Here is a 25,470-nt window from a genome sequence, read left to right as displayed (position 1 = left end):
TAAAACAAGAATAGTTATACCAGATATAGATCTTAGACATGATTATATATGAATATCATTAATCATTAGTTTGTAGTAATTACTCTTTATCCCAATATTATAATAATCCCCGCTCTATAATCATAACCTAGGAAAAACCAGGCCATACAGAGATAGTGTAGCAGGACGAGTTGCAGACAAAACGCCTCAGACACCGGATTAAAGAAGGAAGAGGTTTTTTTATTCAGCCAGGAGCGTCAGCAGACTCGTGTCTTAAGAGCCGAGCTCCCTGAAAAAGAAATTCCTAGCCCTTTTAAGGGCTTACAACTCTAAGGGGTCTACGTGAAAAAGTCGTAATAGATCAAGTAAGCGTGAGGAACGTGACTGGGGGCTACAAACATCAGTTAACAGAACAAAAAGTTTTATAGTGCTTTCTCATACAATGTCTGCAGTTTACAGATAACACCAGTAGTTTTGGTCAGGGGTTAATAATAATATTATTATTTTAGCCACCAGGGCCAGGTGGTGGCGCCAAGGTCGTCTAGCTATTTATCTTACTTCTGTTTCTTTCCAACTTTTTGCTTTCTCGCTTTTCTCCTGTCTTATAAACTAGGGAAAAGGGGAGGTTGGGGAGAAACTGGGAAGGACAACAGGAGAAGTGGTGTCCTCATACCATAATAGGAGCTGAGGGGACATAGTGAGGTGTGACCAGAAGACAAGAGTGCGAGCCTTCTGTTATGCCCGGACAGGGCCACCAGAGGGCTCCTTGGTCTAGTGGTGATGTCAGCGTCTGGGAAGACGCCCGTTGCCAGGGGGACCGTGGTCTAGCTGTAGCGAAAAGTGTCAAGGAACAACACCCGCTACTTAGCAGACCGGGAAAGGGAGTCTCCTTTTCCCCGGGGGAGTTTACAGAAGACTCTGCTCCTCCACCTCTTGTGGAGGGCCTGACATCAGTCAGGCTCGCCCACAGTTATCCAGAGACCTAACCGTCTCCCTGTGATGCTGTGCTTCAGTGGTCATGCTCCTAGTCCGCCTTCATGTTCCATCCTGTACACCTGGCTCTGCCTTCTAGATAGCAGTAGAAAATTAGTGAAAGTACTAAAAGTCTCTGATATGCAGAAATAATGGTGTAATCTGTCTTTCTCTTTGTCTCCTCTCTCTCTCTGCCTCGGCTGCCAGGCAGGGAAGGGCCCCCTGTCCAGTGGACACGTGACCCACGTGACCTTACCTATCATTGGAGATGACTCACACTCTTTACCCTGCCCCTTTTGCTTGCATCCAGTAAATAACAGCGCAGCCAGACATTCGGGGCCACTACCGGTCTCCGCACATTGGTGGTAGTGGTCCCCTGGGCCCAGCTGTCTTTTCTTTTATCTCTTTGTCTTGTGTCTTTATTTCTACCCTCTCTCATCGCCGCACACGGGGAGAGACCCACCGACCCTGTGGGGCTGGTCCCTGCACTCTGCCTCCCGGATTCAAGCGATTCTCCTGCCTCAGCCTCCCGAGTAGCTGGGATTACAGGCATGCGCCACCACGCCCGGCTAGTTTTGGATTTTTAGTAGAGACTGAGTTTCTCCATGTTGGTCAGGCTGTTCTCTAACTTCCGACCTCAGGTGATCCACCCACCTTGGCCTCCGAAAGTGCTGAGATTACAGACGTAAGCCACCCCTCCCGGTCTTAATTTTAATTTTTACTAAAGACGTGGTCTCCCTATGTTCCCCAGGCTGGTCTCAAACTCCTGAGCTCAAGCGATTCTCTCTCCTTGGCCTCCCAAAGCATTGGGAAACAGACGTGAGCCACCCTAGTCAGCCTCCTTTTGGGATTCTTGCAACTTTTCTGTAGGTGAGAAATTATGTCAAAGTAGAAGCTAGATAAAGGAATACTCCCTTCATCCCCTGAGCATTCCACGAGGTGAAATCCTCCTTTTCCCATTGGTCCAGCCACCGCCCAGCCCGTGGCCATTGGTCCAGCCCTCGTCCATTGGTCCAGCCCTTGCCATTGGTCCAACCCATCCATTGGTTCAGCCCCGCCCATTGGTACCGCCCCCTTCCATTGGCTCAGACCCCGTCCTTTGGCCCCGCCCTGCCCATTGGCCCGTCGCTCGCCCATTGGTCTAGCCACGCCCATTGGCCCAGCCCATCCCTCGCCCATTGGTCCATCCCCGCCCTTTTGTTCCACCCCTTCCGTTGGCTTAGTCCCCGCCCTTTGCCCCGCCCCACCCATTGGTCCAGCCCCGGCCCAGCCCTAGCTCATTGGCCCAGCCCCGCCCATTGGTTCAGCCCCACCCATTGGTTCCGCTCCCTTCTATTGGCTCAGCTCCGCCCCTTGGCCCCACCCCGCCCATTAGTTCAGCCCCCATTCATTGATGTCCAGCACTCGCCCATTGGTCCAGGCCTTGCCCATTGGTTTAGCCCTCGACCATTGGCTCACCGCTCGCGAATTGATTCGGTCCCCGCCCACTGGTCCCTCCCCTGCCCACGGGCCCCCCCCTTCCCGCTGTCCCTCACCTGGCTCAGCGCGCGCCAAGGACACATTCTCCAGCAACGCGGTACGGTACCGGGCTGACTCCAAGCGCCAGGAGCCGCGGGGTCCTGGTTGCTGTTTTCCTGTGACGCTTGGCGGCGGCGGCCAGAGCGGCCCCAGCACCGTGCCCTGGGCTCACCGCGGCTCTCCTATCACCCAGGGGTCGCCCCGGTCCGCCCGCACCCTTCTCTCCGCCCGACCCCCTTCTCTCCGCCCGACCCCCTTCTCTCCGCCCGACCCCCCTCTGGCTGCGCGTCCTCGGCTGGCTCGGGGAGGGCGCCACTCCTCCCTGGGAGACCCCAGGGAGACCCGCCTCACGGCCTGCCCACCTCGCCTCGCTCTAAAGCGGCCGCTGGAGGAGCCACAGGTCTGGCGAGTCCATGTCGAGGTGCCCTGGGCTCCCGCACGACCCACGGCCTCCTGCGTCCCGCACCTCTTGTGTCCTGCAGCCGCCGGCGTCCTCTCTGGGACCCCTTCCTTCCGAGTCCGTCCACATCCCCTGCGGTTCCTCTGAAATCCGCACCCCCCAACCCCGGAACCTCGGCTCTTCCGCGCGCTCCTCGTCCCCGCATCCTCAGTCCCCAGATGTCCTCCGCGTTCTGTATCCCCCTGCACCACACCGCTCCCTCTCTCCCTGCCCTTCGCACTAGGACCCTCAGGGACCAAAATCGTCCAAGATGCCTTCCCTGGTGTCGAGTTTATGTTAAGGGGTTGGGTGAGGAGACCAAAAAGCAGTGGATGTGGTAACCACAGGGGCGCCGTGTGTCCGAGTCGGGCGCCTGTCGGAGGAAGCGAGACGAGAGGAGAGGCTGCGGCTCGCGCCCTGGGCAGCGACAGTGTGGACCCCATTGCAATTTCCCAACGGCTGCCACCCGCAGGATCAACGCACAGGCCCCCTCCACCCCTCCCAGTCGCCAACCTCCCATCCCTGCAGAAGCCACCTTAGAGCCGGTGTCTGGGCCGTAAGAAGCCCGGGTGGGGGTCAGGCGGGTGGGCGGAGCGGGACTGAGGCTGCGGGGCGGAACCGCACTCCTGGGTGCCAGCACTGCCTGGGTCCTGGAGAGGCTGCTGGGCCGCCGCTGAGTCCGCGCGCGCCCTCTCCCGGCCGTCAGGAGCATCGGCCAGAACGTCTCCAGATTCCGGCCCTGAACCCGGATGAGGCCCTGCCCAGCGCTCGGTGCTGTCCAAGGAAAATGAGACCTCGAGGTGAAAAGCGCAGAGGCTGTGCACGCTAAGGCCAAGCGGAGGATGCGTTATTACTGTTTTCTTCTTGATGATAAAACCAGGTGTTGACAAATGCCGGAGAGATCGGCATTCGCAGGACGTGGGTTGAATGTAACTTGCATTCTTCCAGTTCGGCAATCTCACTTCTAGAACTCTGTCCTAGGAACATACGAGGCTATTTCAGGATTGCTTACAACCTGGAAGCAACCGGGATGTGTCTGGCCACTGGAGCTAGTGGATTTCACGCATCCCTGCAGTGGGCATCAAGCAGCAAAAAGAATGTTGTGCAGCATTCATAAGAGGGAAGACATTTGTAACACATTATGAAAAAACATATGTGGGCCAGGCACGGTGGCTCATGCCTGTAATCCCAGTACTTTAGGAGGCCGAGGCGGGAGGATGACTTGAGGTGAGGAGTTCAAGACCAGCCTGGCCAACATGGCGAAACCCCGTCTCTACTAAAAATACAAAAATTAGCCAGGCACGCTGGCGCGCGCCTGTAGTCTCAGGTACTCGGGAGGCTGAGGCAGGAGAATCACTTGAACCCGGGAGGCGGAGGTTGCAGTGAGCCAAGATCTCCCCACTGCACTCCAGCCTGGACGGCAGAGCGAGACTCTGTCTCAACAACAAATGTGTGGCATCACCTTGATTTTCTGAAAATAAAAAATTTTTAAAAATATATATATTTTGGCCGGACGCGGTGGCTCACGCCTGTAATCGTAGCACTTTGGGAGTCTGAGGCGGGTGGATCACCTGAGGTCGGGAATTCGAGACCAGCCTGACCAACATGGAGAAACCCTGTCTCTATTAAAAATAAAAAATTAGCCAGGTGTGGTGGTGCATGCATGTAATCCCAGCTACTGGAGAGACTGAGGCAGGAGAATCACTTGGACCCAGGAGGCAGAGTTTGTAGTGAGCCAAGATCGCACCATTGCACTCCAGCCTGGGCAACAAGAGTGAAACTCTGGCTAAATATATATATATAGCCAGAGTTTATATATATAAATATATATATGTAAATATATATATAAATATATATATATAAATAAATATATAAATATAAATATATATAAATATAAATATATAAATATATATAAAAAATATATATAGCCAGAGTATATATATTATATACACACACACACATATATTTTTTAAAATTTACCTCTAAGTAGTGGAATTACTGGAGGTAATTTGTAATTCTTGTCTCCTTTTCAAAATTAAAATTAATGACATCTACACTCAGCAACCACACATATGGGCGGGGGGCACCGTTCTTGGAGCTACTGCAATACCAGGTCGATGCATGGAGTGAACTAAGTAAGCTGCTATTGCAACCCCCTCCTCCAAAAATCCACTTTATATACATTTTTTAAGACAGTGTCTCATCATGTCACCCACGCTGGAGCTCAGTGGTGCCATCATGGCTCACTGCAGCCTTGACTTCCTGGGCTCAGGCAATCCTCCAGCCTCAGCCTCTTGAGTAGCTGGACTATAGGTGAGCTCAGGTGATCCTCCTGGCTCAGCTTCCCCAGTAGCTGGGACTACAGGCACGCACCACCACACCTACCTAATTTTTGTATTTTTTTGTAGACTCAGGGTCTCACTATGTTGCCCAGGCTGGCCCCCACTGGGTTGGCCTCTGTTATACACCCTGCGGCACCCAGACTCCTCGGTGGCCCTTAGCCTCAGGTTCATAGACTCATCAGTCAGGGATTTCTATGTTTCCTCTGTGGCTCTGCGGGGGATGGGTTGTGACCTGTTTTCCACTAGATCCCGGGAACCCTGCTTGGGCCTGTACATCAAAGTCCCCAAGAAGTGAAGGAGCAAGAAAGTGGCAGAATTTTTAAAATTTTCAATTTAATTTAAAAAATTAATGTTTTAAAATTTGTGTTTGGATTTAAAATGTGAATGGATATCCACAATTGCATTTTTTTTTTTTTTTGAGATGGGGTCTCGCTCTGTCGCCCAGGCTGGAGTGCAATGGCATGATCTCGGCTTACTGCAACCTCCACCTCCTGGGTTCAAGTGATTCTCCTGCCTCAGCCTCCCGAGTAGATGAGATTACAGATGCCCACTGCCACGCCTGGCCAATTTTTTGTATTTTTTAGTAGAGACAGGGTTTCAACATATTGGCTAGGCTTGTCTCCAACTCCTCACCTCAGGTGATTCACCTGCCTCAGCCTCCCAAAGTACTGGGATTACAGGCGTGACCATGCCCAGCCATAATTGCAATTTTTTAAATAGTTATTTGTTTTTTGAGATGGAGACTCACTCTGTCACTCAAAATGGAGTGCAGTGGCGTGATCTCAGCTCACTGCAACCTCCACCTCCCGGGTTCAAGCCATTCTCCTGCCTCAGTCTCCCGAGTAGCTGGGACTAGAGGCACCCACCACCACACCTGGCTGATTTTTGTATTTTTTTTTAGTAAAGACGGGGTTTCGCCATGTTGGCCAGGCTGGTCTTGAAATCCTGACCTCAGCTGGTCCGCCCGCCTCAGCCTCCCGAAGGCTGGGATTACCGGCATGAGCCACTGCACCTGGCCTATTATTTCAATTTTAATATCAAATTGCTAACACTAGGCTGGGCACGGTGGCTTATACCTGTAATCCCAGCACTTTGGGAGGCTGAGATGGGAAGATCGCTTGAGCCCAAGAGTTTGAGACCAGCCTGGGCAACACAGCGAGACCCCATCTCCTCAAAAACTCAAAAAAGTAGCCTGCCTGTAGTCTCAGCTGCTCAGGAGGCTGAGGTGGGAGGATGATTGCTTGAGCCTGGAAGGTCTGCTGCACTACAGCCTGGGCAACAGAGCAGGACCCTGTCCCTGTCTTGAAAAAAAAATAAAAATAAAAGTAAAAATAAAAAATAAAGAACAGGAGAGGGGCTCCGGGATATGGGTGGCAAAAAAAGGCAACATGGGGTCCTAACCTGGCCATTTTTGTCCTCACTGCTCACTGGGATGTGGTGTGGATGATGCTGGGTGATATCACGGAACCAGCGGCGATCCTCTCAGGCACACTCGCATTAACATGGCTATGACTGGGAAGGGTGTGCTCAGAGGTGGAGGCAGAATGGTTTTGGAGTCTGCTGCCTGCATTTGGATGGTTTGGCAAAAGAGAAGTGTGTGGAGGAGAGACAGAGGGAGGGAGAGAGAAAAAAGAGGAGAGAGAGGGAAGGAGAGCCGGGGAACCCAGGCCACGGCTATACAGTATGCACTGCGTGCTCCTGCAACTTTTATGCTCCAAATGTTTCAAAATAAAACCAGAGGGTGAGGAAAACAGTGATGTGGCCAGGCCCAGTGTGCAGGCTCCAGCTCCCCAGTATGCGTCTCCCTCCCGGCCGACTGCCAGCGCCACTGAAAGACTCAGGCCCAGGGGCACCTTTGTTGTTCCCCCAACTCCACTAAAAGGTGGCACCAAAAATGCTCCCCTGCTCCCGGCCCTGCTGCTCCACAGCCACCCCTCACTGCTGGGTAAGGCTTCCCAGGCAACAGCAGGAGGGGCCCGATGGTGCCACACTGAGTACAGGGCAGACGCACCCCACAGTGACCCTGCCCTCTGACCCACCCCGGCCTCCTCTTCCTCACTCCCACTTCTTGAGGTTGCACCCAAAACGTCCTGCCCTGACATCCTCAGGTGTCCTTAACATCTGACAAGAACAGACAGCCAAGGGTACTTGGGAACAGGCCTGGAGCAGTGGCTCACACCTGTAATCCCAGCACTTTGGGAGGCCGAGGCAGGCAGATCACCTGAGGTCCAGAGTTCCAGACCAACCTGGCCAACATGGTGAAACCCCATCTCTACTAAAAATACAAAAACAGCCAGGCATGGTGGTGTGCACCTGTAATCCCAGCTACTTGGGAGGCTGAAGCAGGAGAATCGCTTGAACCTGGGAGGCGGCAGTTGCAGTGAGCTGAGATCACACCACTGCACTCCAGCCTGGGCTACAGAGTGAGACCCCATCTCAAAAAACAAAACAAAACAAAACAAACAAAAAAACACTTGGGAAAGGAGAAAGCATGGTGGAGAACACAGAAGCCATCTGAATATAAAATCAGGGCCAGGCATGGTGGCTCATGCCTGTAATCCCAGCACTTTGGGAGGCTGAGGCAGGCAGATTACCTGAGGTCAGGAGTTCAAGACCAGCCTGGCCAACGTGGTGAAACCCCATCTCTACTAAATATATAAAAATTAGCCGGGCGTGGTGGCTGGCGCCTGTAATCCCAGCTACTCAGGAGGCTGAGTCAAGAGAATCGCTTGAACCTGGGAGGTGGTGGTTGCAGTGAGTCCAGATCGTGCCACTGCACTCCAGCCTGTGCGACGAGTGAAACTCCGCCTCAAAACAAACAAACAAACAAAACCCTAACATTGCCTTGAGCCCAGAGGCAGTTGTCAAAGAATGAGGACTCATGGGAAGCCTCCTGGAGGCTCGCTAACTTGGGAGCTCAAGTAGGGTAGCTGTGCTTCCTTCATCTCCCCTCCAGCAGGGGTGGCACCCAGGGGGCCAGGGCAGGAACTCAGGTTTCCTCAGCCCACAAATCCCCTGGAAAGAACATGACAGGCAGGCCGCATGTGCTTTTGTCAGGTTCCTCCCTGAACCCACCCATGAGCTGCAGGCCTACCTCTCCCTCAGCAGAATCCTGGAGCTACCATTCTCAGCAAGCCTGAGCTCTCTTAGTGCCTGGGAGCTGTCAGTCTGGGAGGCTTCATGGAGGAAGCGAGACTTGGGTCAGGGAGGGCAGTGACTAAGGGACACTTTGGAAGGGCCCAGTAAGGGCTGGGGTGCGGAGACCCAGGGGTGGTGGCATCAGAGCTGAGCCTCAAAGGACCCAGAAGCCTGGGATGTTTAAAACCTGCCCATTATGGGGTCTAGCGAACAGCTTCTTTTATTCTTGTTTGAAAGTATTTTTCTGCTTACAAAAGTAACTTATACTTATCTAAAAAAAAAAAAAAGAAAAGAAAGAAATTACACAATGTTGAAAGCAAAGATTCACCCATTTGGCCCCAGAAGCCCTGCGGACAGAGAAGAGCCTATGGCTGGGTTGGTGGCCTGGGAGGATGCGCCTGTTGTCAAGGTTACAGGGACTTGCCGGGCGCCACAGAGCAGGGGGCAGAGTTCTCCCCAGCAGCCTCAGGAGGCCCCGCTGCTAATCCACTGTCTTCTGTTCTGTCTGTGCCTGCGAGAGAAGAGGGTGGATCAGGCTGGTGTCAATGGAGATGGGAGGGCTCAGCTTAGCTGTTGGGGGTCTACCAGGCCTCACTCTCACCCCAACCAGTGGATGCTCCAGGGCCAGAGGCCTCTGCCTGACTGAGAAGTGACTGCCACTCAGGGACGCTGCTCCCAAGGCCACCAGGCCAGGGCCACAAAAGCTGCTAAAGTCATTTCCAGGAAACTTGAGGCCAAGTTTGTGCTGAGCACTGGGAAGCCGCAGCCATCGCCTCTGCTGGACCTGGGGTGGGGATGGAAGGATGGAGGAGTTGGCAGGTGGGGGTGGTCGATGCCTGAGGGTGCTTGCCTGCGGGACCCCTGGTGCCTGATGGAGCCCTGCTCTGCCTTTCATCTGGCGAAGATGGCTGTGCTCCAATTCTCACAAAGGCACCAAGGCCCCAGGCCTAGATGGATCCCAGCAGTGAGCAGGAGTCTCAAAGGGGCTGGGAGGACCTTGAGATGGTCTCATTCCACAGAGCTCAGGTGTAACAGACCCTGAGCCAGACTCCAACCCCCTCTGCCCTCTGCAGGGACCTCCTGGTGGCCTCAGAGTGGCGACTTCGCTCCTCTGAGCCCTGCCTCCCACAGGCCATGGGGACTGCATCCTCTGCCCAAGGTTGGCAGGAGAAGCCGGGGGACAGGCAGAGGCTCTCAGAGCAGGACTGGATGGTGGGGGCTTCGCAGTGAGAGCCAGGCACTCCCACCGGCTCTGGGAGGACGGGGTCCCTCTGAGGCCCAGAGCACTGCTCACACCAGGCCTGAGACTCCCGCAGAGGGATGGAGGCCGAGGGGTCCATTAGGTTCCTTGAAAGCTCCAAGCCTGTGGCTGCGGACACCACCATCTCAGGCATTCTGGGGTCTCAGCCCCAGGGAGGCTGTGGGGCTGTGACCCTCTGTGACCTCAGGCCACTCACCCCTCAATTTCCATCAGTGAGGCAGGGTCCCTGCACGGCCAGCAAACTGAAGGAACCCTAAGAGCACCCCCTTTTCTCACAATGGGCTGCCAGGCTGAGTACCCTGGCTGACCCCAGGGGCCACCTGTTCAGAGGTCACAAGCCAAGGCCACCTGCTACGACTTTTCTTCTTCTCAGGGCATGGCAGAGCCCACTCCCAGTTGGGAAGAAACCCCAACTCATCTTCTTCCCACCCACTGGGCAGCCCCCTGCCCCATCTCCCTGGAACTTCCAGTTCAAAAGGTGTACCCAGCCCATTTCCTCTGCTGCCTAGGGCCCTGCCCCCACTGCTGCCTGCCCTGGTAGAGCCCAGGGGCAGGACCTGCTGTGGGGCCAGGAGGGGACCTGTCCTCCTGCAGGGGACAGCAGGGCATGGCCTGGGCCACCTCAGGGAGAGCTGGGTGCAGGGAAAGGGGCAGCCCTGCTCTCATCCCATCTCTGCTACCATGGCCCACCTGACTATGTTCCCCAAGTCTAGCTGAAAGGTCTAGTACACAGCAGGGGCAGAGCCAAGGGCCCTGGGGAGTGGGAGCAGGGACTGAAGATGCTCAGTGCCTCCATCCATCCCATCACTCCCACAGCAAAGCACAGGGAATGAACCTGCCCCATCACCTCCAGCCAGCCCGCAGCAGCTAGGGCCACACCCCCAGCCCCACTTTCCCATGGGATCTGTGAGCCCTGAGCTGTATCTCCCCGGAGGCTTGGTGGGGGGTGATTGTGCAGAGGAGGTAGGGAGAGCAGGGGCAGTCCCGGAGAGCCGGGCTGAGGTCACTGCCTTAGTCTGCTGGGAGTCTCATCCTGCGTGCCTCGAGTCTCCAGAGCCCAGCCTGCACACAGCTTCTGTTCAGTGGATGTTACTAAGTGACTGAACGGTGAGCGAGACAAAAGAAGCTTTCTAGAACATATGGAAAGGTGACCCATCAAGCCCCTGGTCTTAGAGACCCTCATCGAGCAGCTGCGAGCCAAGACCTTGAAGCTGACGGCAGCTGCCTGTGGGCCCCGCCGCACCGTCAGACCCTCCCTTGTGAAGGAGCCAGTGGGCAGCACATTCCAGAGTGGGGAACAGACGCAGAGAGGCAAGGCCGCTCAGAGGCAGGGTTGGAGGTCGGCGGATGCCCAGGCCTGTGCCCTAACCCCTGTGCCACTGCTCTCCACACGTGGTCAAAGTCAGGGAACGAGGACCCGCACGCCAGGGAGAAGCGCCTGATGGAGCCAGTGCGGCTGTGGGGGCCACCCTGGGAGGTGCCGAGCTGTCCTGGGGGGCCGCGGTGGAGCCTCACCTGGGTCCTGCCTGCTCCGTTTCTGCTCAGGCTCCTGAGGGGCTGCCTCAATGGCCCGCTGGGCCTCGGGGTGGGTCTGGAGGAGGGCCTTGGCAAGGGTGGCGGGGCCGGGCACCCCCAGGGACATGACACAGTGCACACCCTTGCGCTTGGCCCCCGCCACCTTGGTGCTGTCTTTGGAGGCTGTGAGCAGGACCAGTTTGGAGAACTTTCTGGGCTTCCTGGGGGCTGCCAGGATGACTTCTGTGCCTGGCTTGGGGGATGGCTCCTGGCTGGCCTTCACACTCTCACCCTCCTGCTCGCTGGGCTCGGGCAGGGGCATCCCGGGACCCAGGGCCTGTCCCTCAGGCCACACTCAGCCCCCAGCAGGTGGATTTCTCCTACTCCCAGGCAAGGAACCTGGAGTCCAGCGGTTCCGTCCTAAGGAAGGAAGCAAAATCCCGTCAGTGGTGGAAGCCCCTGGGGGGCTCTAGACATGGATCTGGGAGGGAGGTGGGGCAGATGGGGCTGCCTCACTGCTCGCTGGGGCCAAGACTGGCAGGGGGCCTGATGGAACTAGGCTTCTGCTCTGCCAGTTCCTCTCCTGGCAGCCTTGGGTACGTCAGCCCCATCCAACCCCACTTTCCCCATCTGGAAAAGGTGCACAATAAACACCCTCCACAAGGGGCCATCAGAGTGACTAATGGACTAAGAACTCAGCCACTGCCAATGGGCCTCTCACATGCTGAGCACGGACGAAGGGTTTCCACCCTGAGGACTGTTTCCAGTCCCACCTCCCACCCCTGTTATGACAGCAGGCTGTTCTTATGGACCCAGTCACAGTTGAGGACACTGAGACATGCCAGGGTGATCCACACAGCCACAGAGTGGCAGAGATGGAGTGGACACAGAGCCCATGACCACACAGCATCTGGTGTACTTTGTCCATGTTAACAGACATCAGTGTCCCTGGGCACCAAGCATCAGAACTAAACACTCTGGGGACATTAGCTCAGTTTGTGTTGTCACAGGGAGCATGGGCCAGGCACCTGCCAGCACTTTGCAGACCACAGCACTGCAGCTGGCCCTGGCAGGTGGGACAACCAGATCCAGCCACATCCCCGTCTGAAGGCCCACATGCTCCTCTGCTCGTTGGTTCTTTTTGTTTGTTTGTTTTGGAGACAGAGTCTCGCTCTGTCTCCCAGGCTGGAGTGCAGTGGCACGATCTTGGCTCACTGCAAGCTCCGCCTCCCGGGTTCACGCCATTCTCCTGCCTCAACCTCTCTGAGTAGCTGGGACTACAGGCGCCTGCCACCACGCCCGGCTAATTTTTTGTATTTTTAGTAGAGACGGGGTTTCACCGTGGTCTCAATCTCCTGACCTCGTGATCTGCCCGCCTCGGCCTCCCAAAGTGCTGGGATTACAAGCGTGAGCCACCGCGCCTGGCCACGCCCACTGGTTCTCACACCAACCTTGCGTCTGAGCTAGTGCTGGCGCTGCCCTGGCTGGGTGGGGACAGCGATGTGGAGATGTTGTGGATCCCACGGTCACTGAGGACTCCTTGGCTTCTGGCCTGGAGAAGCAGAAAGGATGGGTTGTAACCCTGTAGGGGCAAGTGCCAGGCCACCCCACACTGGTGCTGCAGCACCTCAGGACTGGGGCTCCAGGCCAGTGTGGGGTGGCCTTTCTGTCTTTTGGGGGGGGCGACTGGGTGGTGGGCAGACGATGGGGTCTTTCCCAGCTTACAGTTTTAGCCTAGACACAAGACTGCAGCTTGGGCAGCCACATAGCCCCCTGTCCAGGACCCAGGCAGGACAAGGCCCAGAGACACCCACTTTCCCCTCGGGCCGATTCCCCAACCTGGGCTTGAGGTTCTCATGGTTTCCTTGGACCCCTCCCAATGCGTCTGTCCTGAGGGGTCCATGCCCAGCACCCTGGCGCTTTTTCTAAGACCCTATTGTCCATGAGAGGGGCCTAAGGATGCAGGGCTGGAGTACAGGGTTGGGGGCCTTGTCCTGAGAGCTTCCCTCTGTAGTCCTCTGACCACTAAACAAAAGCAGATGTGAAGCCCCCACCCCAGGGGCACCTTCTCGAGGGGGTGGGCACTTGAAGAAATGCGCCAGGCGGCGAGTCACATGACTGCAGAGTACCGCAGGGATCGGGGTCGCGTTATCCGTCCGCCTCCGGACAAGCCAACCCCTGTTCCTCCCGTGCGGCCCTTCCGGCTCTGCTCATCTGCCTCACAGGGCGATGTGGGGATGCCGGGGACCTGGGGGCCACTCGGGGGCGGTAAAGAGTTACGGGAGGCCCCAACCACATAGCGCCCTGCTTCACACGCTGATTGGCTACGGCGCACGTCCCTCTGGCGGCCGATCTCCCCACGCCTCCCACACTCCGCAGCATGAGTGGGCGGTCCGGGCAGGAATAAATGCCAGGTTCCCTGACCCGACGTCCGAGTCCACCCCGGGTCCTCTAGCGCCTCCCGCCGTGTTGGTTCTGCCACTGCAGCGCTCCCAGACTCCAAAAAAGATGCAGCCTCTTGCATACCCAGCGTGCAAATTCCTGCAAGATACAGCAGTTGGTCCCCACAAGGCTGGCAGGGACCCAGACCTAGCAGCCTCCTCCAGGCCAGCGGCCATTCTCCGAGACCTCCACACTCACTCTGACCCCCAGACTGCACGCCTCCTTATATTAGGTTAGTGCAAAAGTAATTGCGGTTTTGCCATTGCTTTCAATGACAAAACCGCAATTAATTTTCACCAACCTAATATTTGGCACCTGAGGCACCTCCTTGCCATTCCATAGTCCCAGCCCTGCAGCCAGGCCAACTCTGAACTGTACAAAAGGGCCCCAAAGGGGCCGGGCGCGGTGGCTCACGCTTGTAATCCCAGCACTTTGGGAGGCCGAGGCGGGCGGATCACAAGGTCAGGAGATCGAGACCATCCTGGCTAACATGTTGAAACCCCGTCTCTACTAAAAAATACAAAAAATTAGCCCGGCGTGGTGGCGGGCGCCTGTAATCCCAGCTACTCGGGAGGCTGAGGCAGGAGAATGGCGTGAACCTGGGAGGCGGAGCTTGCAGTGAGCCGAGATCGCGCCACTGCACTCTAGCCTGGGTGACAGAGCGAGACTCCGTTTCAAAAAAAAAAAAAGAAGAAGAAGAAAAGAAAAGGGCCCCAAAGTGACGTCAGCCCCATCTCAAATTCAAACCCCATAGTAAACGAACAAGACAGACCTAAACTATTGACTAATTCTCCAAAGCGAAAAGTCAGGAAAATAAAAAAATCTCGTTAAGCTGTAACAAGAAGGGAATCGTGAAATACGTAAATTGGGCTCTTTCATATTGTGAAATATATATTTGGTGTTTGACCCTCTCTCCCAGTACATAATTCCTAAAATTCCTGGAATCTCCAAAATGATGTCTTTTTGTATGCTTAGGCACTGACTGATGGCTGGCAGCCCCTGGGCTGCTTCAGTGGGGCTGGTCACCAGAAAGACCAAGGCAGGGTTAGACGGTTGGGACTTTAAGCCCCACCTCCAAACTCCAGGAAAGGGAGAGGGCCTGAAGGTTAAGTTGATCACCAATGGCCTATGGTTCAATCAATCATGCCTATGTAATGAAGCCTCCATAAAAACCCAAAAGGAGAGGGTTCCGAGAGCTTCCAGGAACACATGGAGTCCTTGGAGGGGTGTGTGGGAGTTGGGAGTGGGGTGGGAATGGAAACTGAGCCCCTCCCATACGTGCTGCTGCATTTATATGTGTGTGTGTATATATATAAATAAAATATATGTATATATGTGACATATATAATATATATTATATACGATATATGACATATACATATATGATATATATGACATATATAATATATTATATGACATATAATATATACGTTATATATTATATATATTTAAAATATATATAAATTTTAGTTATTTTTTGAGACAGAATCTGGTTCTGTCGCCAGGCTGGAGTGCAGTGGCGTGATCTCGGATCACTGCAACCTCCACCTCCTGGGTTCAAGTGATCCTCCTGCCTCAGCCTCCCACATAGCTGGGACTACAGGCACGCGCCACCATGCCCTCCTAATTTTTATATTTTTAGTAGATACGCGGTTTCACCATGTTGGCCAGGATGGTCTCGATCTGTTGACCTCGTGATCCACCCGCCTCAGCCTCCCAAAGTGCTGGGATTACAGGCATGAGCCACTGTGCCCGGCTGCATTTATATTTTCATCTGTCTCCTTTATAATAAAATGGTAAATGTAGATAAATTGTGTTTTTTTTTTGAGATGGAGTCTCGCTCTGTCTCCCAGGCTGGAGTGCAGTGGTGTGATCTTGGCTCACTGCAACTTCTGCCTCCTGGGTTCAAGATATTCTCCTGTCTCAGCCTCACAAGTAGCTGGGATTACTGGTGTGCACCACCATGCCCGGCTAATTTTTTGTATTTTTAGTAGAGATGGGGTTTCACCATGTTGGCCAAGCTGGTCTCGAACTCCTGACCTCAGGTGATCCACCCGCCTCAGCCTCCCAAAGTGCTGGGATTACAGGCATGAGCTACCACACCTGGCCTGTAAATAGTTTGTTTTTTTGAGATGAAGTCTCGCTCTTGCCACCCAGGCTGGAGTGCAATGTCGCAATCTCAGCTCACTGCAACCTCCACCTCCCAGGTTCAAGCAATTCTCCTGCCTCAGCCTCCCGAGTAGCTGGGATTACAAGCGCCGGCCACTACTCCCAGCTAATCTTTGTATTTTCAGTTGAGACAGGGTTTCACCATGTTGGCAAGGCTGGTCTCGAACTCCCAACCTCAAGTGATCCACCCGCCTCAGCCTCCCAAAGTGCTGGGATTACAGGCATGAGCCACCGTGCCTGGCATTGTTTCCTTGAGTTCTTTGGGCCGCTCTAGGAAATGATTTAACCCAAGGAAGGGGTCATAGCAACCTGAGATTGCAGCTGGCTGGTCAGAAGCACGAGCAAGGCGGGAGGATCACTTAAGCCCAGGAGTTCGAGACCAGCCTGGGCAACATAGTGAGACCTCATCACTATAAAAAATAAATTAATTAATTAAATAAAATAAGAGGGGCCAGGCGCGGTGGCTCACGCCTATAATCCCAGCACTTTGGGAGGCAAGGCGGGTGGATCACGAGGTCAGGAGATCAAGACCATCCTGGCTAACACAGTGAAACCCCATCTCTACTAAAAATACAAAAAAATTAGCCGGGCGTGGTGGCGGGCGCCTGTAGTCCCTGCTACTCCGGAGGCTGAGGCAAGAGAATGGCGTGAACCCGGGAGGCGGAGCTTGCAGTGAGCCGAGATCGCGCCACCGCACTCCAGCCTGGGCGATAGGGCGAGACTCCATCTCAAAAAAAAATAAACAAAATAAAAATGAAATAAAAGAGAGAGAGAGAGAACCCTGCCACTCTGGTCCTCCTGCCTGTGCCTGGCATAGAAGTGATCTGCCCAGAGCCACGTCCTCGGTCCTTGACCTGGGACCTGAGTCAGGAAAAAAAGTCCTATTATGTCAACCATGACCTCTATTACTGCTACCCAACAACCTCCCTTCCCAGTGTCCCCATCACTCCACTCTGTCCCTGGGGAGGTGGAGGCCTGGTCCAGAGCCAATGGCCTTGGGCAGCAGATGCTTGAAGTCAGAAATGCCAGTTACAAAGAAAACTGATCCTCAGAGCTGAGGTCCTGCCTTGGAAGCCAGTGGTCGGGATTATAACCCAGATAACAAAATAAATATCCAGGAGTCCAAGCTGATACAAATAACTGAATACATAAATGTTGGAGAAGGGACAAATCTTCCTTAAGAGGAATTCTAAACAGTATGTGCGGACACTTCCCCCTCCAGGAAATGGAGCTTAAGTCCCCTCCCTTGATTGTTGGCTGGGCTTAGTGCATTTCCAGAGATGACAATCTGGGCTGGGCGAGGTGGCTGACGTTTGTAATTCCAGAACTCTGGGGGGTTGAGGTGGGTGGATTACTTGAGGTCAAGAGGTCAAGATCAGCCTGGCTAACATGGCTAAACTCCGTCTCCAGTAAAAATATAAAAATTAGTCAGGCGTGGCTGGGCGCAGTGGCTCATGCCTGTAATCCCAGCACTTTGGGAAGCTGAGGCGGGTGGATCACAAGGTCAGGAGTTCGAGACAACCTGGCCAACATGGTGAAACCTCGTCTCTACTAAAAATACAAAAAAAAAAAAAAATTGGCCGGGCGTGGTGGCAGGCGCCTGTAATCCCAGCTACTCAGGAGGCTGAGGCAGGAGAATCGCTTGAAATCAGAAGGTGGAGATTGCGGTGAGCCAAGATTGCGCCACTGCACTCCAGCCTGGGCAACAAGAGCAAAACATTGTCTCAAAAAAAAAAAAAAATTAGTCAGGCATGGTGCTGCGCACCTAGTAATCCCAGCTACTCAGGAGGCAGACACAGAAGAACTGCTTTAACCTGGGAGGCAGAGGTTGCAGTGAGCCAAGATCTCACCACTGCACTCCAGCCTGGGCAACAGAGCGAGACTCCAACTCAAAAAAACCAAAAAACAACAAAAACAAAAAAAAACAAAAACAAAAAAACACACACACGCACACAAAAATGAATGTGGGATCAGATCCCAGATTACACCTCCGAACACAAAAAGGGCATTAGTGAAAACACTGATGAAATCCAAATAAAGTCTATAGGTTAGTTTTCTTTTTTCTTTTTTTGAGAGACATGGTCTTGGTATATTGCTTGGAGTGCAGTGATACAACCATGGCTCACTGTAACCTCACACTCATGGGCTCAAAGTGATCCTCCCACCTCAGCTTCCCAAGTAGCTGAGACTACAGACACGCACCACTACGCCTGGCTAATTATCATATTTTTAATAGAGACAGGGTTTCACCATGTCGTCCAGACTGGTCTCGAACTCCAGACCTCAAGAGATTTGCTTGCCTTGGCCTCCCAAAGTTTTTGATTACAGGTGTGAGCCACTGTGCCCAGTTCTGTAGTCTTGTACCAACAATAATTTATTATATGAGATGTTAACATGAGGGGAAGCTGGGGGTGGGGAGGATCTATAGGGACTCTGTACTGCCTCTGGGACTTTTCTATAAAGCTAAAATAATTCCAAAATAAAAAGTTTTTTTTAAAGGTAAGTAGCTAGCTGCATTAATATGACCCAAAACATTAACTATTTTATCACAGAAAACCCAGCATAAGCAACTTTGCTCTTTTTCAGGTTGTTGTTTTTTTTTAATGTAGTCTTTTCTAGTGCTTTTTCTTTAAAAGTAAAGGTTGGCCGGGCGCAGTGGCTCACGCCTCTAATCCCAGCACTTTGGGAGGCTGAGGCGGGTGGATCACAGGGTCAGGAGATCGAGACCATCCTGGCTAACACGGTGAAACCCCATCTCTACTAAAAATACAAAAAATTAGCCGGGCATGGTGGCAGGCGCCTGTAGTCCCAGCTACTCGGGAGGCTGAGGCAGGAGAATGGTGTGAACCCTGGAGGCAGAGCTTGCAGTGAGCCGAGATCGGGCCACTCACTGTATTCCAAGCTGTGTGACAGAGCGAGACTCCGTCTCAAAAAAAAAAAAAAAAAAAAAAGTAAAAGTTAGAACAGATTGAAAAATGACTGTATACACATGTATACACACACACAAACAACAACAACAACAACAAAAAACACCAAAATTTGAGCAAAATGGCCCTGACAAAGGTTGCCTGGTAGGAACTGTGTTTTATGAATCATTTTCATGCGTTCTGGAAAAACACAAGTGATACTTTTCTGAATATCAAATTTCAGTTAATCATAGTGTTTAATACCTCATTTTCAAAAATGACAAATATTTCTTTTCTACAATTAGTCCCATGCACACCTCCTAAGTAGTGCAATAGTAAATTTGCTTCCATGACTTTTTAACTTAAAAAGTTACTTCTGCTCTTAAAAACCATGATATTTGCTCTAGCTCATGAAGCTGAAGAGAAATAGTTCCACAGAATCTCAGAGAAGTGAAGGTTATGAAGATCTCCTCATATCCTCCATTTGGAGGACAAGGCAGCCAAGAAGAAGCCAGTCCTGGGACTTCCTCCAGGATAAGAGGCTTAGCTGGTCAAGCTGGTCAGCCCACAGGACTGGGGCACCTACTGGGCTTCAGGTTCCCCAAGAAGACCATGACATTGTTGAAAGAAATTAAAGAAGCCCTAAACAAATGGAAAGACATCCCATGTTCATGGATTGGAAGACTTGATATTGTTAAGATGACAACACTTCTGACATTGATCTATAGATTCTTAATTCCAGCTGGCTTTTTTTTTTTTTTTGGAGAAACTGACAAGCTGGTCCTAAAATTCATATGAAAATTCAAGGAACCCAGAATAGCAAAAACAATCTTGAAAAAAAAAACAAACTTGCAGGACTGACACATCTCTATCTCAAAATATATTATCACAAAGCTACAGTAATCAATACAATGTGGTACTGGCATAAAGACTGACACAGGCTGGGCACAGTGGGTCATGCCTGTAATCCCAGCACTTTGGGAGGCCAAGGTGGGTGGATTGCCTGAACTCAGGAGTTTGAGACCAGCATGAGCAACATGGTGAAACCCCGTCTCTACTAAAAATACAAAAAATTAGCTGAGTGTGGCGGCATGCAACTATAGTCACAGCTACTCGGAAGGCTGAGGCAGGAGAATTGCTAGAACCCGGGAGGCAGAGGTTGCAGTGAGCCGAGATCGCGCCACTACACTCCAGCCTGGGCAACAGAGCGAGACTCCACCTCTTAACAAACAAACAAACAAACAAACAACAAAACACAGACACAGAGACCAACAGAATAGAACTGAGAGTCCAGAAATACACTCTTACATATATGGTGAACTGATTTTCAGCAAAGGTGGCAAGACAGTTCTGTGGAGGGAAAATAGTCTTAACGACAAATGTTGGGCCAGGCGTGGTGGCTCATGCTTGTAATTCCAGTACTTTGGGAGGGTGATGTAGGAGGATCGCTTGAGCCCAGGAGTTCCAGACCAGCCTAGGCAACATAGTGAGATCTCATCTCTAAAAAAAATATTATTAACCAGGGTGGTGGGGCACATATGTAGTTCCAGCAACTTGGGAGGCTGAGGTGGGAGCGTTGCTTGAGCCTGGGAGGTCAAGGCTGCAGTAAGCTGTGATTGTGCTGCTGTACCTCAGCCTGGGTGACAGAGCAAGACTCTGTCTCAAAAAAAAAAAATAATAATAATAAAAACAAACATTAAATGCTAGGACCACTGAATATCCAATACAAAAGAATGAAGTTGTATGCTTTCCTCACAGCATATACAAAAATTAACTCTAAATAAATTATATGGCTAGGCATGGTGGCTCATGCCTATAAACCTAGCACTTTGGGAGGCTGAGGTGGGCAGATCTCTTCAGCTCAGGAGTTCAGGTCTAGCCTGGGCAACATGGCGAGACCTGATCTCTACTAAAAATACAAAAAAAAAAAAAAAAAAGCTGGGCATGGTGGTGTGCACCTGTGGTCCCAGCTACTTGGGAAGCTGAGGTGGAAGGATTGCTTAAGCCAGTGGGGCAGAGGTTGCAGTGAGCCGAGATTGCACCACTGCACTCCAGCTTGGGTAACAGAGTGAGATCCTGTCTCAAAACAACAAAAAAACAAAAAATTATAGTTTATTACAAGAGCTACAGTAATAAAACTTTTTTTTAAAAGAAAAACTAAATTCTCATAACCTTAGATTAGGCAAAGCTTTCTTCAATATAATGAAAGGCACAAACAACCAATGAAGAAATAAACTGGACTTCAACTAAGTTTAAGAGTTTTGTGTTTTAGCCATAAAACTTTTGAAAGTTAAGAGATAACCCATAGAATGGGAAAAAATGTTTGCAAATTATATATCTGATAAGGGACTTGTATCTGGAATTTATAAAGAACTCTGACAACTCTGTAATAAACAAGCAAACAAACAAACAATTTAAAAATGGGCGGCTGGGCATGGTGGCTCACACCTGTAATCCCAGCACTTTGGGAGGCCGAGGCAGGTGGATCACCTGAGGTCGGGAGTTCGAGACCAGCCTGACCAACATGGAGAAACCCTGTCTCTACTAAAAATACAAAATTAGCCAAGCTTAGTGGCACATGCCTGTAATCCCAGCTACTCAGGAGGCTGAGACAGGAGAATTGCTTGAACCCAGGAGGCGGAGGTTGCAGTAAGCTGAGATTGCACCATTGCACTCCAGCCGGGACAACAAGAGCAAAATCCGCCTCAAAAAAAAAAAAAAAAAAAAAAAAAGGACAAAGGGGCAGGGCGTGGTGGCTCATGCCTGTAATCCCAGCACTTAGGGAGGCTGAGGCAGGAGGATCACCTGAGGTCAGGAGTTCGAGATCAGCCTAGACAACATAGTGAAACCCTGTCTCTACTAAAAATACAAAAATTATTTTCTTTTTTGGATTGGTGGCATGGTGGCACATGCCTGTAATCCCAGCTACTCAGGAGGCTGCGCAGCATGAGAATTGCTTGAACCCGGGAGGTGGAGGTTTCAGTGAGCCGAGGTGGCGCCACTACACTGCACTGCACTGCAGCCTGGGCAACAAAGTGGTACTCCGTCTAAAAAAAAATAATAATAACAATAATAATAATAATGGGCAAAGGCTCCAAACAGGCTTTTCTCTAAAGAAGATATACAAATGGCTAATATATGAGAAGATGCTCAACATCATTAGTCACCAGGGAAATGCAAATCAAAACCACAATGAGATATCACTTCACACCACCAGGATGGACATAATAAAACAAACAAAAAACAGATAATAGCAAATGCTGGTGAGGATGAGGAGAAACTGGAACCCTCATACACTGCTGAGGGGAATGTAAAATGGTGCAGCCATTTTTGGAAACCAGCCTGGCAGTTCCTCAAAAGGTTAAATGTAGAGTTACCCTATGACCCAGCAATTCCACTACTAGCTATATGCCTGGAAGAAAGGAAAACACATGTCCACATAAAAATGTGTACATGAATGTTACAGTTGCATTATTCATGAAAGCCAAAACGTTTCGATGGATATTCAAAACAGCCCAAATATCCATCAATGGATGAATGAATAAGTACAATGTGGTGCATGTATAAAATGGAATATTATTTGGCAGTAAAAAAAATCTATGCTACAACATGAATGAACCTTGAAGAAATTATGCTCGGTAAAAGAAGCCAGACCCAAAAGACCACATATTATATGATTCCATTTACATGAAATTACTTAGAGTCTAGAGAATCTACAGAGTAGGAAAATCTATGGAGACAGAACGTAGATTTGTGGTTATCTCGGGATTGGGGTGGGGAAGGGGAGAATGAGAATTGACTACTAGTGGGTATGTGCTTTATGGGGTGATGAAAATGTCCTAAAAGGAATTTTCATGAGGGTTGCACAACTTTGTGATCACACTAAAGCCACTGAACTGTATATGTTTTTTTTGTTTTGTTTTGTTTTGTTTTGAGATGGAGTCTCGCTCTGTTGCCCAGGCTGGAGTGCAGTGGCGTGATCTCACTGCAAGCTCCGCCTCCTGGGTTCACGCCATTCTCCTGCCTCGGCCTCCGGAGTAGCTGGGACTACAGGCGCCTGCCACCACGCCTGGCTAATTTTTTTGTATTTTTAGTAGAGACGGGGTTTCACCGTGTTAACCAGGATGGTCTCGATCTCCTGACCTCGTGATCCGCCCTCCTTGGCCTCCCAAAGTGCTGGGATAACAGGCGTGAGCCACCGCACCCGGCCGAAATGTACACTTTAAATGGGTAAATTGCACGGTATGTGAATTATCTCAATAAAGTTGTTAAATATTCAGAAAAAGGTAAATTGAGTCTATGAACATATGAACAGCGGTTCCCCAATGTCACTATCCCTAAGAATCACCCGGAGTTTTGTTTTTGTTTTTGTTTTTGTTTTTTAGACGGAGTATCGCTCTTGTCGCCCAGGCTGGAGTGCAGTGGCGCGACCTTGGCTCACTGCAACCTCTGCCTCCCGGGTTCAAGCCTTTCTCCTGTCTCAGCCTCCCAAGTAGCTGGGATTACAGGCGTGCACCACCACACCCGGCTAATTTTGTATTTTTAGTTGAGACGGGGTTTCTCCATGTTGGTCAGGCTGGTCTCGAACTCCCGACCTCAGGTGATCCACCCTCCTTGGCCTCCCAAAGTGCTGGGATTACAGGCGTGAGCCACCGCGCTGGCCCCGACTAATTTTTGTATTTTTTTTTTTTTTTTTTTTTAGTAGAGACGGGGTTTCACCGTGTTAGTCAGAATGGTCTCTATCTCCTGACCTTGTGATCTGCCTGCCTCGGCCTCCCAAAGTGCTAGGATTACAGGCGTGAGCCACCGCGCCCGGCCTGTGTTGCTTTAAGCCACCTTATTTGTTAGGACAGCAACAGGAAACTAATACAAGGTTCAATCCCTCACTGACGATGTTCTGGACGACAGGACCCCTGCCTGGTGCCTCATGGTGGACCCACAGAATCATCTTCATACGCACGGGAGAGAAACATCACTAATGTCCACCAGCACCGGCATCCTCAGCCGCGAGGACAAATCCCTTACCCTCCCAGCAGGTTTCATTTGCGTAACGGAAATAGTGGTGAATTTATCAGGGGATGTTAATAGATGACAGGCAAGGGTGAAGTCATCGCAAAAGTTCCCAGACGATATGGACAGCTGCTCCCCAATAATTACTGCTCCACGCAGTCCACAGCGGGGCTGTTATTGACCCCGACAGGATGACGGGACACTAAGGTGTGCAGTACACGTCCTCACAGGGAGATTTAAAAAACCGGCAGTGACCCCTGCCCCAAGAAGGCCAAGAACTGCTACTCTAAGGTGTGCAGCGCGGAGCTTCCCCACCATGGCAATTTCAGTCATGGCAGCTCCTTCCCCTAATCACCAGGGCTCAGAATCTTTATTTCACTCCTTTACCCAATGCAATTGGCATCAAACGCGGGCTGGGCTGCGCCCAAATGGTCCCAGCTCCCCGGCTCTCTCCTCTCCCAAGAATACCCACACCCTGAGGCCCCGAGTGTCTCCCCCGCCCCAGTATCTCACGCCTCCAACTCGCTGCCGTCCCTGCAGGGACCTCCCGAGCTGCAACCGTGGGACGAGGCCGGCGGGGGTTGGGGGGTGCCGGGAAGGCAGCGCTGGGCGCGGCGGACACGGCCAGGGACCGGCGGGCGAGTGCGGAGCTCCTTCATGTGGGGGTGTTGAGGCTCTGGACAAGGGACTGGAGGGGGTGGGGAAGGAGGGGCGAGAGGCAAAGAGGGAATCGCGGGAGACCCCACAGGAGGCGGCCTGAGCACCAGGACGCGGACCCCCCCTCAGCACCCGCAGCCCTCGGGACCCCCGAGAGAGCCGGGCCGGGGACTCGTCCATGCCGAGGACGCAGGACCCTCCCCGCCCGCCAGGGCCCGTCCTCACCGACGACAGCGGTGCCCTCCCTCTCCGGCGACAGCGCCGCGGCGGGTCCCTCAGCCTCCGCGCCAAGGGCCCCAGCCTCAGCTCGCGCTGTTACCTCAAGCCGGGGTCACAGCGCGAGCATGCGCAGCAAGGCCGCGGGTGCCCTGTCTTCTGGCTGGGGCCGCTCCTCCGCGTCTTGCCCGTGCGGCGTAGAGCTGGCGTCCGGCCAATCGGAGGGCGGAGGCGGGGCCAAAATTCAGTAAGGGGGCGGGGACACCCGGGATTGAGTGTCGCCGTCAGGGGCGGAGCCTCGGGGGACCTGCGGCCTGGATCCGCGTCGCGGGCGAGGTTTTCCCAGCACCAGTGGGTTGGGCTTCACTGCGACCCCCGGGCTTCCTCACGGATTTGACTCCGGCTCTCTGCGGGGAAAACTGGAGCATTTGTTTAAAGGTTTTGCTCTCCCCCGTCGCGATACCGAGCGTGCGGAGGGAAGGTGTTTAGGCTCATGGAAGCCACTGCCTTGCTTTAAGCTCTGCATCCTTGACGACGCAGCAGCCTCATCCGCGCCATTGGTCCAGCCCTCGTCTATTAGTTTAGCCCCTGCCCATTGGTCCAGCCCTCGCCCATTAGTCCCGCCCTCGCTCTGTAGTTCAGCCCCTGTCCATTCATCCTTTCTCGTTATTGGTCCAGCCCTGGCCCATTGGGCCCACCCGTGCCCACGGGCCCCGCCCTCTCCGTGCCCAACCACGTTCACCCGGCCCAAGGGGTGCCCGGGACACTCGCCATCCTCCAGCCATCCACTGCAGTGGGACTGGGCTGGGTCCGGGCACAGGGAGCTGTGGGGCCCTGGGCGCTGCTTTCCTGGGACACTTGGCTGCAGCGTCCAGAGCGGCCCCGGCACAGCCCCCTAGGCTCACC

The 25,470-nt window shown here is 52.5% G+C and overlaps 1 protein-coding gene across 7 annotated transcripts; it reads right to left on the bottom strand.

The window, feature by feature from the left end:
- Positions 1 to 8,590: 8,590 nt before the first annotated feature.
- FLYWCH2 (FLYWCH family member 2) lies at positions 8,591 to 25,137 on the bottom strand. Of its 7 annotated transcripts, XM_063598268.1 has the most exons (6): positions 24,574 to 25,133; positions 24,205 to 24,379; positions 13,589 to 13,705; positions 12,616 to 12,716; positions 11,165 to 11,584; positions 8,591 to 8,899 (listed from the first exon to the last, which is right to left on the bottom strand). In XM_063598268.1, exons 5-6 carry the CDS (start codon positions 11,484 to 11,486, stop codon positions 8,799 to 8,801), a joined length of 423 nt encoding a protein of 140 aa, XP_063454338.1. In that variant the 5' UTR covers positions 11,487 to 11,584; positions 12,616 to 12,716; positions 13,589 to 13,705; positions 24,205 to 24,379; positions 24,574 to 25,133; the 3' UTR covers positions 8,591 to 8,798. The 7 variants fall into 7 exon arrangements, with proteins under 7 accessions (XP_063454338.1, XP_008960895.1, XP_008960893.1 ...); XM_008962647.5 differs by lacking the exon at positions 13,589 to 13,705 and having other exon boundaries at positions 24,574 to 25,064; XM_008962645.5 differs by lacking the exon at positions 24,205 to 24,379 and having other exon boundaries at positions 24,574 to 25,064.
- Positions 25,138 to 25,470: the final 333 nt, after the last annotated feature.

The sequence above is a fragment of the Pan paniscus genome, chromosome 18 (assembly GCF_029289425.2).
Source record: "Pan paniscus chromosome 18, NHGRI_mPanPan1-v2.0_pri, whole genome shotgun sequence".
In the NCBI taxonomy this organism is placed as follows: Eukaryota; Metazoa; Chordata; class Mammalia; order Primates; family Hominidae; genus Pan; species Pan paniscus.
Note: the sequence above shows the minus strand (reverse complement) of the source record. Positions and strands in the feature narration are given on the sequence as shown.

Coding starts and splice junctions, on each gene's coding strand:
- FLYWCH2 (XM_003804675.6), bottom strand. CDS start 11,486: ATGCCCCTGCCCGAGCCCAGCGAGCAGGAGGGTGAGAGTGTGAAGGCC. Junction 8,900..11,164: donor ACGGAGCAGGCAGGACCCAG/GTGAGGCTCCAC, acceptor CTTCTCTCGCAG/GCACAGACAGAACAGAAGAC.